Source organism: Priapulus caudatus, unplaced genomic scaffold (assembly GCF_000485595.1).
Source record: "Priapulus caudatus unplaced genomic scaffold, Priapulus_caudatus-5.0.1 Scaffold361, whole genome shotgun sequence".
In the NCBI taxonomy this organism is placed as follows: domain Eukaryota; kingdom Metazoa; phylum Priapulida; class Priapulimorpha; order Priapulimorphida; family Priapulidae; genus Priapulus; species Priapulus caudatus.
Genome location: NW_014577422.1, coordinates 218,322 through 234,837, shown reverse-complemented (window position 1 = coordinate 234,837; position 16,516 = coordinate 218,322). Strand labels below are relative to the sequence as shown.

The 16,516-nt window shown below is 45.6% G+C and overlaps 1 protein-coding gene across 1 annotated transcript in view; it reads left to right on the top strand.

The window, feature by feature from the left end:
• The window catches only part of LOC106809525 (DNA-dependent protein kinase catalytic subunit-like), a 59,487-nt gene that overhangs the window by 25,696 nt on the left and 17,275 nt on the right, over nucleotides 1–16,516 (top strand). The window contains 23 exon segments of the mRNA XM_014812621.1: nucleotides 112–240; nucleotides 723–756; nucleotides 1,054–1,087; nucleotides 4,643–4,652; nucleotides 5,946–6,098; nucleotides 6,560–6,690; nucleotides 7,090–7,325; nucleotides 7,638–7,692; nucleotides 7,852–8,001; nucleotides 8,437–8,610; nucleotides 8,813–8,902; nucleotides 9,237–9,447; nucleotides 9,905–10,079; nucleotides 10,439–10,602; nucleotides 10,637–10,829; nucleotides 10,832–10,858; nucleotides 10,861–10,919; nucleotides 11,129–11,308; nucleotides 13,241–13,328; nucleotides 13,784–13,913; nucleotides 14,623–14,839; nucleotides 15,302–15,547; nucleotides 15,903–16,113. Coding sequence (XP_014668107.1) covers nucleotides 112–240; nucleotides 723–756; nucleotides 1,054–1,087; nucleotides 4,643–4,652; nucleotides 5,946–6,098; nucleotides 6,560–6,690; nucleotides 7,090–7,325; nucleotides 7,638–7,692; nucleotides 7,852–8,001; nucleotides 8,437–8,610; nucleotides 8,813–8,902; nucleotides 9,237–9,447; nucleotides 9,905–10,079; nucleotides 10,439–10,602; nucleotides 10,637–10,829; nucleotides 10,832–10,858; nucleotides 10,861–10,919; nucleotides 11,129–11,308; nucleotides 13,241–13,328; nucleotides 13,784–13,913; nucleotides 14,623–14,839; nucleotides 15,302–15,547; nucleotides 15,903–16,113 — 3,097 coding nt within the window.

Below are 16,516 nucleotides of genomic sequence, written 5' to 3'. Positions count from 1 at the left end.
CCTGCATTCACAGCACGCGGCTAATATCAATCAGACAAAACAAACGACCTGAAAAAGTCTTTTCGCTGTCTTGTTCGTTGTTTTCCGACTTCTGTCTGTCCGTTGTTTTAGGAGTCTGGCAGTGCAACGCTGGCAGGAGATTACGTGGAAATGGAGATGGATGAATTGAACCAGCATGAGTGCATGGCTAGCATGGTAGCTCTGATTAACCACCTAGCAACGACCGTCTGTCCCATACAGGTATGCCATGTTACACCTGGTTATCACAGGGTTAGTGAGTAACTAACTATGTATTGATAGACAGATGGATGGATGAATGGGTGGATGGATAGATCGATAGGTGGATGGATGAATGAACGGACGGACAGACGGATATATGGACGGACGGACCGATGCACAGACAGACAGATAGATAGACCAGGTTATCTCAGGTTAGCTGCTGATTATATGTGTACCCTGGTACTGGGCCGATAATAACCAATTTACATGAATACAGATATCTGCCATAGACTTGGGTATTCTTATTAGAAAACTGTATCCGAGCGTGTATGTTATATCTCGATTTACTGCCTAGATGCCACACCAAAATTCCTTTAATTTGTCAAGAATATTAAAAAAGAGATGTTGTTTATCACATTGAAAGCATTATTCTCGGTCAAGCATTATGGAAATATCCATACGTAACTGTAACGTCTGCATGTATTTCTTCCTGGCTGTTGCAGGCTGCCTCCTCTCCCGCTCACACACGCTCACACTGTACGTCTGCACGTATTTCTCCCCGGCTGTTGCAGGCTGCCTTCTCTCTCCGGCTCACACACGCTCACACTGTAACGTCTCCACGTATTTCTCCCCGGCTGTTGCAGGCTGCCTCCTCTCCGCTCACACTGTAACGTCTCCACGTATTTCTCCCCGGCTGTTGCAGGCTGCCTCCTCTCCCGCTCACACACGCTCACACTGTAACGTCTCCACGTATTTCTCCCCGGCTGTTGCAGGCTGCCTCCTCTCCCGCTCACACTTAACGTCTCTCACGGTATTTCTCCTGGCTGTTGCTAGGTGCCTTCCGTCTGCCGCTCAACAGCGCTACACTGTACGTCTCCACGTTTTCTCTCGGCTGTTGCAGGCTGTCTCTCTCGCTCAAACACTACACACTGTACGTCTGAGTATTTCTCCCGGCTGTGCAGGCTGCTCCTCTTCCCGTCACACACGCCACACTGTTAACGTCTCAGTATTTCTCGCCGGCTGTTGCATGGCTGCCTCCTTCCGTCACACACGTCAATCTGTAAGTTCGCCAGTTTAACGTATTTCTCCGGCCTGGTTGCAGGCTTCTCTCTCTGTCACACACGTCTTCACACTGTAACGTTCTCACGTATTTCTCGGCGGCTGTTGGCAGTTTGCTCCTCTCCCGCTCAACACTGTAATCGTCTGACAGTATTCCCCAGCTGTTGCAGCGCCTCCTCTCCCGCCCAGCACACGCTCACTGTAACGTCTGCACGTTATTCTCTCCGGCTGTTGCAGGCCGCCTCCTCTTTCCCGCGCACACCACGCTCACTCACTGTAATCGTCTCTCAGTATTTCTCACGGGCTGTGCGAGGGCTGGCCCTTCCTCTCCGCTACAACGCTTCACACTATAACGTCTTGCAGTTTTCTTCCTCCGGCCTGTTGCAGGCTGCCTCCTCTCTCGCTCACAACACGCTCACACTGTAACGTCTGCACGTATTTCTCCCGCTGTTGCAGGCTCCTCCTCGTCACGGCTTCATCACACGCTCACAATGTAACGTCTCATCGTATTTCTCCGCGCTGTTGCAGCGCGTGCTCCTCTCCGCTCACACTGTAACGTGCTGCACGTACTTTTCTCCCTAGCTGTTCGCAGGCTGTCTCTTTCCTGCCAGCACACGCTCACACTGTAACGTCTGGCACGTATTTCTGCTCCTGCTGTTGCTAGCTTGCCTCCTCTCCGGGCACACACGCTCACACTGTACGTTCTGCACGTCTATTTCTCTCCGGTCTGTTGCACGGCTGGCTCCTCTCCGCTCACACACGCTTCACACTGTAACGTCTGCACGTCATTCTCCCCGGCTGTGCATGCTTGCCTCGCTTCTCCGCTAACACACGCTCTACACTGTAACGTCTGCACGGTATTGTCTCCCTCGCTGTTGCAAGGCCTCGCTTCCTCCTTCCCGCTCACACACGCTCACACTGTAACGTTGCCACGTATTTATCTCACCCAGCTGGCTTGTTTTGCTCCCTGCTCATTTGCTTTAAAGCGTGACATGGCTGCTCCTCTCCCGCTTACGACATCGCTCACATCTGTAATGTCTAGCATGTATTTCTCACCGGCTGGTTGCAGGCTGCTCCTCTCCCGCTCACACACGCTCATACCACTGTAACGTCTCCACGTTTTTTCTCCGGCTGTTTGCAGCCTGCCTCTCTCCCGCTCATATCACGCTCACACTCGTTAACGTCTCCACGTCATTTCTCCCGGCTGTTGAGTGTGTGCCTCCTCTCCGCTCCACACACGTTCACACTGCTAACGTCTCCAGTATTCTCCTTCGCTGTTGCAGGCTGTCCTCTCTCCCGCTCACTCTACTCGAACAGTAACGGTCTCTCACGTTATTTTCTCCCGGCTGTTGGCAGGCTTGTCCTTCTCTCTCGGCTCATCACTGTATTCGTCTCACGTATTCTCGGTGATGCGTAGGCTGCTCTCCCTCCCCGTCACACACGGCTCACACTTGCTTAACGTCTGCAGCTTTTCTCCCGGCTGTGGTGCAGGCTGCCTTCTCTCTCCGGCGTCACATGGTATGCGTCTTCGCACGTATTTTCTCCCGGCTGTTGCTAGGCTGCTTTCTATCTCGCTCACCTCACGCTCACACTGTTAACAGTTCTGCAACGTTATTTCTCGGCCGGCTGTTGTCAGGCGGCTCTCTCCCGCTCACAACACGCTCATCACTGTAACGTCTGCAGTATTTCTCCCGGCTGTTGCAGGCTGCGTTCTCCTCGGGTCTCACACGCGCTCCAACTGTAACATACTGCAGCTATTTCTCCGGCTGCTTGCAGGCTGTCTACTCTCCCGCCACCACGCGCTCCACACTGTAAACCGTCTGCCACGTATTTTCTCCAGCTTGCTTGCAGGCTTGCCTCTCTCCCCGGTCACACAATTTCACAACTGTAAGTCCTTGCCACGTTTATTTTTCTCCTGAGCTGTTGCAGGCCTGCGCCTCCTCTCCTCGCTCCACACGCTCACACTTAACGCTCCTGGCACGTATTTCTCGCGGGTGTTGCAGGCTTGCCTTCTCTCCGCGCTCACTTCACACGCTCACATGATCCGTTGCACGATATTTTGCCCCGGCTGTTGCAGGCTGCTCCTCTCCCGCCACACACGACACAGCTGTAACGTCTCCGCGTCCGTAGTTTACTCCCGGCTGTTGCCAGGCTTGCCTCCCTTCTACCGCGCTTCACAACACGTCACACGTGTCAACTGTTGACGTATTTCTTGGTGCTCCTCACGGCTGCTTGCTAGCGTCGCTGCTCTCACTTCCTTCCTCGCTCACACACGGCTCACACATGATTCACGTCTGCACGTATTTCCCCGGGCTGTTGCAGCGCTGCCTCTCTCTTCCCGCTCACACCACGCTCAACACTTGTAACGTCTTCACGTATTTCTCCACGGCTGTTGCAGGCCTGCCTCCTGCTCGCTTCGCTCACACAGCCATTTACACTCGTAACGTCTGCAGGTATTCATCCTGGCTGTTGCAGGCTATCTCTCTTCCCGCGCCACTTGCTCACGACTGTTAACGTCTGCCACGTTATTTTCTCCCTCCGGGCTGTTGCAGGCTGCTTCCTCTTCTCCGCTCACATGTCGGTGGATGGAGCTGCCTTCCTCGGGCAAAAGTTCTGCGCACGCGTGCGACGCCGTCAACGTCGCGCGTCTTCATTCGCGCGTTCCTCCGTCGTGTCTCTGCGTCGCACGCGTTGCCGGACATGTGCGCATGCCTCGCCTGGGCTGCCGCGTCCAGCATTCGTCGTCCGGTCCGCACGCGTAACGGCAAACTCGCCGGCGTCGCCGCCGGCCTCCGATTTACACTCATATAGCTGGACGGCCGACGTCGTGTGTGATGCATGTCCTGTGGACGCCGTTCGCGCCTCCCGTCAGGTGCCTCTGCTGACGGCTGTTCTAGTGTTTTATTTGTGAATGTGTAATAATGTTAATGGGCACCCGTGATTGCGAGATGGACTACAGCTGTTGCTACGTGTTATAGCTCATTGATATAGTCAGATGCAGCTTTGTGAATTCGCGATGATCGTCCGTTCCGTTCTCCGTCCGTCCGTGGATGGTCCGGTCCGGTTCCAGTCGTTCCGTTCGGCACAATCTTTAACCGCTGGACTCGTCGTCATCGAATTTCTCGGGACTGGGGGGGGTAATCGAAAAAACGATTTGTGATGTTCGAAGGCTGGGGGCGTTCATTCAAAGGTCAGATGATCAACGAGGGTTGTAAACTGAGAAGGGCGGAACATGTGCACGTCCTTTAACTTAATGGTTATAGGGAGGGAAATGCAGTAATTGTTCTCCGTCACGGCGTCGTAACCGGCACAAATCTAAACGGTGCGACCTAAGGTCTCGTGATAGTGGTTTTTGGTCTTATAGCATGCCACTGGTGAGGAATTAAGCTCATCACTGGTCCGATTGCGAGGGTCACAGGTCAAAGGTCACATGGGCACAGGGCAGATTTTAGACCAATTTTCTGAGCGACATGCGTCAAGTCTGGGCGCAAGCGATTTTGAAAAAACTTTTTTTGTTTCGCAGCCTGGGCCTGACCTAGCATTTTTTATGGCCATTATTAAAAGACCATGAAAATCTGACTTTTCTGTCTGACATGCGAAGGACGTAAGTGTTCAGATAAACCTTTTTGACCCTCAAGAGGAGGGTCTAACCATGCGATTTGTTGGGACTGTCTGTTAGAAAGAATTTTGTCACTGCCCTGGCTGTTTGTAGATAGAATCAATACATGCCTGGATGTTGGCGCATTCACAATTGCTTCACATGTGAAATTTCAAAAGCTAAATCTTGGTTAAGATGGTTTTATGCTCCTTAAAAATCGTGTATAATTTCATATGCATTCTGTTTACTGTCAGTATGTTACATGTGACACGTATGTCCACCTCGCCATGTAGCGCTAATCTGCCAGTGCATTGTTGGTGATACCGCCTCATTGTAGTTTTTCCTCTGTGTTATTTGTGTATACACGGTCGCCAGCTCTTCTATTGCAGCCTGATAGGCTTGCGTAGTAAATGGAGACGTGCTATACCGTATTCTGTCTTGCTGGCATAAGAGTTGTTGCTATACTACGATATGATGGTGAGCTCCATCTTTACACTGAGCAACTCTAAACGTACGCGACACATCTCGTGGCAACTTTCTATACTCCCGACCGAACATTCCTATATGAGAAAGTTGTTCCTGATACTTCTATCCCTGTGCCATTCCACTGTTTTCGGCCTGTTGCTCTGCTCCCGTCGTGTATTGTGATACACGATTTGGGACTAACAGGGTTTACTAGAATCCCACCACTCCACCACAGAGTCACCGCAGTAGACGTTAGATGAGTGCTGTCGCTCTGCGGCACTTGTTATAGCATGTGAGTGTTCGTGTCTTTGACGCCTCTCATGTGACTATAGGTATGCCGTCTACTGACGACTGTTCTGGTGTTTATCATACGCTATGATATCATTGATGGATTTTGTTTCTAGATGTTCTCTCATACTGCCATCTGGTGACAACCTCAAGCAATCTCCTTCACCTTAAGTATAGTAACTATGCTGGTAGTCTAAACAATCGTTAGCGAGTTAGTAAAATGAATTTATCATGAAATAAAATTACTCTTATACTAGGACGAACTCCTTCCTAAGATTTGTATGTATAGTCGCATATCACCGTTGTCGTTTCGCAGGACAACATGACGGAGCGATCGCTGGCATCACGTCTGCTTGAGTTTCTCATGCGTAACGCACGCCACGCGACGATGTCGGTCTTCCGCAACAACCTAGAAATCATCAAGACGCTGGTGGAATGCTGGAGAGATCGCGTGGACGTGCCATCGCAGGTAGTCTCACCCCCTGTACTAATTACCCCACCCAAAAACAAGATGGCCGTTTGATGTTCCTCTTCTTAACCGGAATTCAAAAACTGCGATGTGTTGGAAATATGTGTTCGTTATGTATTGACGTTGAAATACCATTGTGTAATTGATTATTCGTGCACAATAAAATTCTGAAAGAGCGTGTTAATATCTATCTTCTATATCTATATACATATATATATATATAGGTTATGATATGCCATTTCTTATTCTATATGTTATAGAAATATATTTGTTATCTTCTTAATAAAGTTATTGATGTTTCACCAACTGGGTTTCATGCATGAAAACGACATTCTGGTGTCTGCTGCCTTCACACGTCGTGGTTTCAACCCAAGAAAACTGTCGCATTAAAACTACCCACCAAAAAATCGAGCTAAACACCAATAAACTCATGCCCGCACGTCTACGTTTACCTTGCTTAGGTGATCTATGAGAACATGTGTGCCGGCGACATCACGATGAGGGATAACTCTGTCGGTGTGCAGCTGCTTGGTGTCGTGGTAGCAAACAACCTGCCTCCCTACTCACACACCACCGCTGTTGACAGCGAGAAGTAAGACATTCGCTGCACACACGCAAACCTGGTCAATACTGTACAACTTCATACCTCAGACCCTACTATAATCTGAAATGGAATCGTGTAACTTGAAATTCTGACACTTAGATTTAAAATTTAAAATAATGTAATAGAAAAATAAATAGCTAGTGTAAATGTATATTATATATATATATATAAAGGCTCATAATTGCACAAACTTCTCTAGTGATTATGAATATTAAGGTAAGTACTCCTGATGGATAGCCGTGGCATGAGACACAATATGAGTTTCTACTATTTATATTTATTATAATTTTCACATTTAGGTAAAAGAGGAGTTGTTGTGACAGTGTCCGGACTTTACATTTATGCCCTCTGTCCTTCCTTTATCGCTTCCTCTCTTTCGTCTTCCAGGTTCTTTCAGGCAATCGTTAGGTGCCTGGCAAACAAGTACAAGGAGGTGTACGCTGCCGCAGCCGAGGTGCTGGGAATGATCCTGCATCGTATGGTGGAGCGAGAGGATGAGGAGGCTGAGGGAGCGCTGCGGGATGCGGTCGTCACGGCGATGTCGACGCTGCATGCTGACGCCAAGCAGAACTTTATTGTCTGCCTGCAGAAGATGACGCTGCATTATCCTGCCATCGCGGACAGTACGTGGTGACAAGTGCGCAGTGATAGTGTGTGCTGACAGGTACGCGGTGACAGGTGTGTGGTGACAAGTGCGCGGTGACAGGTGTGTGGTGACAGGTACGCGGTGACAGGTGTGTGGTGACAAGTGTGTGGTGACAAGTACGCGGTGACAGGTGTGTGGTGACAAGTACGCGGTGACAGGTGTGTGGTGACAGTTGTGTGGTGATGGGTGTGTGGTGACAGTTAATTTGTGTGGTGATGCGTGTGTGGTGACAGGTGTATGGTGACAAGTACGCAGTGATGGCTGTCCAGTGGTGCATGTGTGGTGACAGGAGAGGTAATGACAGCTGTGAGTGACAGGTATCTGGGACAAGTCTGTGGTGACAGGTGTGTGGTGATACAAACCTGTGTCATGTGGTTCATGTGCCAGGTTCCATCATGTTGTGTTGTGATCCATGGTTCATGTACTAGATGTCTCATACATCGCATCGTGCCACAGCCAGCGATTTCATACTATACTGCTCTCTTTCCTTCTGTGTGTTTCAGATTAATGAGTAAGTTACTCTTCATGCTGCCCAGTCTGCAAGGTAGCTTCAGATCTCAGTGTCTTGAGGTGATCCTAACCCGTGTCGCTCACACGCAAAACCTCTTCCTCGAACTAAAGTCCAAGGGTTTCCTGGGAATGATCACTCACAGGTGGGTCGATGAATCTAAGATATCATGGAAATATAAATTTTTTAATATTTAAAAATCTCATATAAATTTGCGAGGCACAGCTCAGCTACATAAGCATAATAATAATAATAATAATAATGATAATAACAATATCATTAATAAAAATATAGTACAGTTACAACATATATGTAATCAGAAGTGAATAAAAACAGACAGCAAAACAACAATTTGTTTTTATTTATTCCTGATGTAATATGTAACAATTGTAGCATTCAATTGTAGTAAGAATTCATTAATTGTTTGTGTTATCTGTTTATCATTAATTGTTTGTTTATTGTTTATTTATCATTGATTGTTTTTTTTATCATTGATTGTTTGTTTGTTGTTTGTTTTTCATTGGTTGTTTGTGTGTTGTTTGTTTGTTTATCATTGATTGTTTGCGGCTGTCTTGCGCAGGGATGAAGCGACCCAGCTTGCATCGCTGCACATCACCAACGCCTTGCTGAGCAGTCTCTCACCAGGGGAGCTGCTGTTCCTGCTGCCGGCTGTCACATCGATCGGCACGCACCCCCGCGCGCCGTGCCGTCAGCTGATGTACGACATTCTCATGTGGGTCTACGACAGCTACAGGTGAGTGCCAAATGTTATATATATTATATATATATATAATATACAGTATCTGTATGTAAGAGTCACTCAAAGGAAATGCCATTAGGTGTCCTTCATAGACACTTTATAGAGGTAAATGAAATGGTTAAGAATACAATAACAAAGCTTACTATTTCGAATAGTCAAGAAAGTATCAGTAATCCATAATATGTTTGATTTGTAGGGATAGTGAGGGAGAGGAGGAAGATAAGTTGGCATCACTAGCGAGGGACAGTCTACTGCAGGGATTGAATGACAGTGACGATTCACTCAGGTCTGTGTCACAAGCATCGTTACCGTAACACTCGCGTTAAGTCAGCATTTACACATACCTTCCAATGAATTGCAGTTGATCTATCCATCTAAGTGAGTTAACAAAACTGCCACCACCCTTTTACTAATACAGTCAATCCAGACCAGTTTGTACGTGGTGCATGGCGAAATGTCGGCTTATAGTAACATGTCAGCACTAAGCATTGTATTATCTTACTGTGTTCTCAGTCTGTGTTTTTAAGGAGAAATGCAGCACTACCCTTAATTGTTTAACTCTACAACGAAGTTAGGAGTGTGTATATTGTAGGACTAAGCTAACTACACAATTATTGTAGGATGATCGTCACAAATTTCTGGAGTCATGCGACGCGGCTGCCGACACAAACTCTCCCGCGACTGCTCGCCATCGCGCAGACGCTCTACTCCCCAGCAACGGAGCCTCACTTCCTTAGTTACGCGACCTACCTGCTGCTGCAGCTCACCTCTCTCAGTCCTGACTACAAGGAGCTGGTCTTCACACAACCACTGTCCGACTGTAAATTCCAGGTAATGCGGGCCAGTGTTGGGTCCGTAAATTGTTAGACATATCGATAATTATGTATAATTCGTAATTATAAAATTCATACAATAAAACATATTAAATTATTACTGAATTTCTAGTAAATAGTTAATGATATTTGCATTTATCATGTGGTGTTTAATATCTGGTTATAGAACAGCGGGAGTACATTATTACAAGATTTGTTATATCTATCATGCACTCCTGATAATGTCATATAATCGGAATTAATGATTCTTAAACTAACTAAACTAACTAAATTCATTAAATATTATTTTTATATTATTAAATATATATATATTGAACATCATTTATTTTATAATCGATTGAAATCTCAGTTTAATTGCATACATTATTTATATATTATGTAATTATTATTATAACAACATATCCATCATGTTCACATTAATAATTATGAGTTCTCGGCACTTCCGTGTTCTCTAGGATTACAACATTGCGACATCATGGCAGAGTCGACATGCCGCGCTCACACCACTGTTCACCGAGACACAAGCATCGCAAGCGTCCTCTACGCAGCAGACGGTGGCTGCGGCGATGCAGACAGGAGAGATCAGGGCGACTCAAGTGGTGCCAGAGTTCACGGCCACACAGGATGTCGGTCAGTTGGGAAAACTGTAGCCTCTTCTGTTTTCGGATTGATATTGTTTACCTTGATTATGTTTGTAACCTTTACTTCACCTAGGCTTTTTTTCATCTATGTGACTGCATCTCGTGAAACGGTCATGATTTGTAATGAATAATTCAAATTAGATTAACCGAAGTTAATAATGAAAAACTTGATACCGATAACAATGGCAACATCAAAGGATGTGATTGAATAGAAAATTTTATCTTAAATGTGATACCAATATTGTACAGGTTTCATTCATGAGCGGTATCACTTACTAATGTTATCGATATTGTGTGTGATGATGTCATGGTGATGTCGTGATGACATCATCTCGTGTGTTTTTCTAGCTGGAGGCAGGAGCACGTATAACTGGCTGACGCAGAGCAGCAGCATCGACACATTCGCCGATCAGTCTCTCTCCTCCGTCTCCTCCATCTCCTCCTCCTCCTCATCCTCTCCCTACTCTTCACCGTCGGCCGATCACCACGAAACGCCAACTGAAGCCAAGCGGGCCCGGATTTGGGGAGAGGAGGCTGGGGGGCGAGCGGGGAGCCACGGGGGAGGAGCCCAGAGAGGAAGCCTCTGCTGCTGGGGGAGGAGACGACGTCATGCGGCTCCGAAGGAGATTCCTGAAAGATCAGGAGCAGACGAGAGTGTTCTTTGCACGGCGGGAAGCCCGGAGGAAGCAGCGGCGGGAGGAGGCGGAGACACTGAGCAGGCAGCGGAGGGAGGGACAGGTGACATGTACAGGAAGTACAGGATAGGAGACTGCCTGACGTGCAGATCCAGTTCTGCCATCTCATCTCACCACTGCAAGCTCTAGCACAGGTACGAGTTAGTATGATTAGTGCAGGCATGATATATATGATATATGATATATATATATATGTATATATCATGTACGTAATTACAAAGAGATTATTTGTATGAGATTATTTAAAAAAATAACAATAATAATAATAGTTATTATTATTATTACTATTGAATATTACATGGCTGTGGTCGTATCTTACCTCCCCCGGCGCGTTGCGTTGTAGAGGGACGCGCGTGTGGCTCAGCTGCTGTTCAGCTCTTTGTGTGACGGCGTCGTGCGCCGGGCCGGCGACACTGCGACAGAGAGGGATGTCGACGCGACGATGGAGAAGCTGAGCGAGGCGGTCTCCGTCATGGCTTCCTCTTCCACGAGTTACTTCTCCCCGTTCATCGGCTGCCTGCTGGTGAGCATCGATCTCTCCTTCGGCTTCCCTTCTTGTTTTTCCTTTATTTTTCATAAGAATGACCCTCTCGCATTTTTTGTGATCTTTAACTCTTTTTTTTATTTGTTATATTTAAGTTATATTTGCTGTGAAAATACGATTGAATGATTTCTTTGTTAGGTATGGTTTATATTTCTGTTTATGTTTGTTATCATTATGGTTAGATTGCTGCGTTATATCTATGTCATATTATTCTCACATAGCTATATTAGCTGTATGATAATGTTATAAATGATTGATGTCATATCATTCTCATCATGTAAGCTGTATAATAATGTTATGAGATAGATAGATAATAGGTTTATTGCAAAACTAGTATTAACAATGTTACAATTAAAATAAATTTTGCAAGCACGATATCATCAGGCAGTATAAAACTGAAATTGATGATATTTACAATAATATATGTCCCATGGTAAGACATATAGATATCACTTAAAATATTCATTGGTTCATAAAATTATATCGCTACAACTAAAATCATCTTTAAGAATATATACAATATTTAAAATAACGTGATCCTTAGTCAAAAATGGTTACAATTAAAATGCAACACAACGATAGAATCAAACATCACATAACCGAAAGTTGCCCAGATGATTATTTCAAAGAGACCAAAATGTTTATAAAGGGGCGCAAGCAAAAGACATTATCCATGCTATTGTAAAAAATTCAGTGCCTGTTTACAATTTGTTAATCATCCTGCACATTACGGAACAGTGCTATTGAAGTACCGGCTGGTACGAGGGACTTTTGCCAGCCGGAGTTTACTAGAATTCCGTGTTATGCAGTTAGACACATTTATTGCTGAAGGAGGGCAAATATCCTGTAATCGTTTACAACTTTTGAGCTGATAAGCAACATTTTCACAAAGCTGCTCGCGACGAAACGCAAGTCTTTGGATCTGAAGCTGAGATAGTACCTCATCGTACATGTCGTACCTATTTCAATTATTATAACCTATTATTATTTTCACTGCCCTTACTTGAACAGATTAAATTTGACGTGAGAGCTCTTTGGTAATTGGGCCGGGTGCCAGACGGGCGCGCAGCATATTCCAGAATCGGTCTGACGTAACTACAGTAAATTTGTACGAGATCTTCACAGCTAAGCCTAGATTTATTTAGTATACGAAGCATGAAGATTCTTTTACTGGCTCTAGCCACCAAATCTTGAACGTGTATCTCCCATTTAAGATCGTGCTGGAACCATACACCCAGGCTCTTCAATGTTGTCAAGTTTTCCAACTGAAAGTGTTCTAAAAAATGTTCAGCATCTTGACGTCTATTTCTACCAAAGTATACACCTGCATAACTTTGCATTTTGTAGGGTTAAGTTGATGCGAGAAAGTTGTTGAGATATGATGGAGCGTGGATCGACCTTGTCTCCAGTACTAGCTGTCATATCGTCAATGAATTTCCATTTCTGAACTAATAGTCCTTCAGCAGCATCGTTGATCATGGCCAAAAACAGTAGCTGGCCAAGCTTAGTGCCCTGGGGAACACCACATGTTAACCCGTGGTACTTAGAGGTAGACCCTTTGTACCGGACGCATTGTTGTCACATAGAGAGGAAATCGCTTATCCATGGTAGTAGTGATGGTCTGACTCTTAATTTATGGAATTTTTTTTAGCAGTGTTAATTTGTGGGACATATCAGGTCAAATGCTTTGCTGAAGTCAGTCACGACTATAGAGAGCTTATATTGTAAATAATTTGTCATTTCATATTCATCCTGTGAGCTGTATATAATAATATAAATATTTCATGTCATATCATTCTCACGATGTAAGCTACTTGGTAAAACAGTACACACACACACACACACAGGGCATGAACGCATACAATACTAATATGTAACACATACTGATGCACGACTGTGCGATTGTTACAGGATGTCTGCTACAGGAACATCAGCATACTGCGGTTAGACCCAGCAGTAGTGACGACAGTCAGTCAGACCAGCATGCAGCAAAACCTGGGTGAGGCGTTGTCTCTAATTCGCCTATCCGTTCGAGCGGCATTCGTTTAGTTTTTGATCGCGGCGAGTTTGAGGTTTGAAGAGTAACAAATGAGCATATTTATCACATTGCAGTACCTATAGTAAGTATTACATAGAGAGTCAACTACGTTTTTTGGTGGACACCCCTGTAGAACTAATACCTGTGTATAAAGGACACTTCTGGTATTTCCCTTGAGGGGTAGTTAATACAGGACAGCTGTATACAAGCAGTACTCTGTAGAGTGGACACCTGTCTATAATGCCTACTTTTTGGAGTTACTGTTGACTGACCCTTATATACAAGTTTGACTATACTTCGATGTCTTTTAGTATTGCTATGTATCTATAAGTATGGTTCTTATCTATCTTATATATATTTATAAATTAGATATAAATATCTTATATATATATTATACTAATATTAATTGTCTTTAGGTATTGTCCTATTGGAGAAGATGTTAATGCAGGGTGCCTGCGATGATGAGAGCAGGCCTGCTAAGCGCATGCGTGCAGGCTCCGGGATGGGCGTGTCACAGCACACTGATACCTGGATAGAACTGGCCAGGTAAGTTATCAGCTCATAGCCTCTCTCTATCTTACTCTATAACCCTGGGTTCGTTTTAGTTAATTAAAATTAACAGTCTTAACATTGGTCTTAACATTAACTTGTAGGCTGGACTTCTATACACTGCGTATGAGACACTCATAACTTTAACATGTTTCTGGAAACCGTCTATGAGAAAACGTTAATGGTTCGACTAATGATAAGACTAATTTTGTTTTTGACAACGAGCCCCGGGTCATTAAGTTTAGTCCACATGCCTGGGCGAGATAGTCATACCATTCTTACATATTGTTGTGTGGTGGATCAAGCACACCCAATTTGTACACTGTTTTACAAGTGTCCATGCTGAAATGTTGAGTTCATATCATTTTATTACTGAGCATCATCTTTAGAACACCATAATGCAATGCTGATTGGCTAGTAGAGCTGCCTGTCAATCATGCCAGACAGATAACACGTGCAAGTATTAAAATAATATGTAATTTATGAAGGAAAATATTGCTACAGTATTAACAGTGTTTTACCACTATGTCCTGGTGGAGTAGCATTGTAGACACAAGTGACTTTGTGTGTGTGTGTGTGCGTGCGTGCGTGCGTGCGTGCGTGCGTGCGTGCGTGCGTGCGTGCATGCGTGCGTGTGTGTAGGTGCGTGCGTGCGTGTGTGCGTGCGTGTTATCGTGATATACAACATGCAGTGTCTTTCTCACAGGCTGTACAAATCTCTCGGTGACTACGACACTCTCCACGGAATCTTCAACGATAAGATTGGTACGCAGACCTGCACACAGGAGGCGCTGCAAGCAGAGGCAAGCTGCGACTACAAGCTTGCACGCAAGCTCTACCAGAGGGCACTGGAGATGGAGTGGGGAGAGAGCGAAGGACCGGGTCAGGGGGAGCGCGACCTGTGGGATATCTCCCTCATGCAGGTGATCCACAGATGTTTGCTGCAGGATTAGGATTGCTCTTGGGTTCTCATCATTATTTTTTCATTTATTTAAATTTTATTATGCGTGTGTGTGTTATCATTTAATATAAATTTTCAATTAATACAATAATTGTCATTTTTTGTTAGTGTATTCAGACTTTTATAGGTAAATAATGATTTCTCCTATTCATGAATGCATATGTAGAGAGAAGAATATGTGTGTGGTAATATTTTACTTACTCATATAGAATGTCTAGGCATAGTTTAGGGCTGCATCATAAAGTATTTATTACATTAACCTTTGATCCAACCTTTGATGCAAACTCGTTTGATCCATAATTAGATTGTAACTTTAGCGACTTCCCTAAAGATGAAATCTATAATTGTTCAGATTGGTTGTTCTAGTTCTATGTACATTTTTGTCATGTAACTCGTAACGTGTTGAACATCGATCTACGAACAGTGCCTGGATCGCCTTACCGACTGGACAGCTCTGGATGCACACACAAAGGAGTGCTTAATACCAGAGGGCAGCAGCGAGGCAGACCTGCAACTGCTGTGGGAGGACACGTACTATGAAGAGAATCACCTCCCGTTCGTGATGCGCGCACGCCTCAAGAGGTTGCTAGTGGAGGGAGCGCGTGATCAGACGCTGCTGTCGTTTGTCGACGCGGCAACGGGGCATCCCGATCGCAGGGCCGTGATTGAGGCAAGTGCTGCCACCTGGTGGCGACGTTTTTAGTCACTCGTTTTTTTCTTTGTCGTTTGTTTTTTGTGGTTTTCTTTATTGAAGGAACTCGGAAACTTGACGTTAAAGAAAACTTTTAATGTTTTACATTCAAGCAACTGTGTGTATGTGTGCGTGTGTGCGTGCGTGCGTGCGTGCGTGCATACGTGCGTGCATGCAGGCATGTGCGTGTGGGTGCGTGCGTTTGTTCGTGCATGCATTCGTACATGTAGCTGGTTATGAAACACCGTGTCTGTGTGCATACCTATAGTTATAAAACACAGTGTCTGTGTGCGTAGCTGGTTATAACATGGTGTATCTGTCTGTGTGTGTGTAGACGTGGCATGGGGAGGAGCTGGCACTGCTCTACATCGTACAGGGGGACTACACGCGCGCACGCCACCATGCCGCGCGCTGTCTGCAGGCGTTCCTGCGCGACTGGGCATCCCTGGATGCGCTCATGCTGGCAAGCCGGGCCGCGAGACTCCGCAGCCTGCAGAAACTCACCGAGATGAACGAATTCCTCGACGCCATCACCGCCACGCCCGGTACATGTGCTGCCGTCTGTGAACGCGTAAAGTCATGACCGCGTAACGAGTGAGGTCCCGAGTGGATGTAGCTAAGGTTGCGGTGGGAAGGGGGATTTCGAGGGAGGGTGAGCAAGAGTAGCGCGTCTCACCGGGTGTTAGATTGTGGTGGGAGGGACGTAGGATGTTTAGAAGAGAGGGAGATGTTGGCTTTCATATTTTGAATGGTTTGAGCATGCGTGTGTGTGTGCATGCGTGCATGTGTGCGTGCGTATGTGTATATAATATATACATACTTATGCACGCATGCACGCACGCACGACGCATGCGCACACACGTGTAATTGAAGACCTAGAGCATACTGTTGTGATAGTGTAATCAGGCTTTCATTTTTAAGGGGCGCGATCGCGCTCGCGCTCCACCG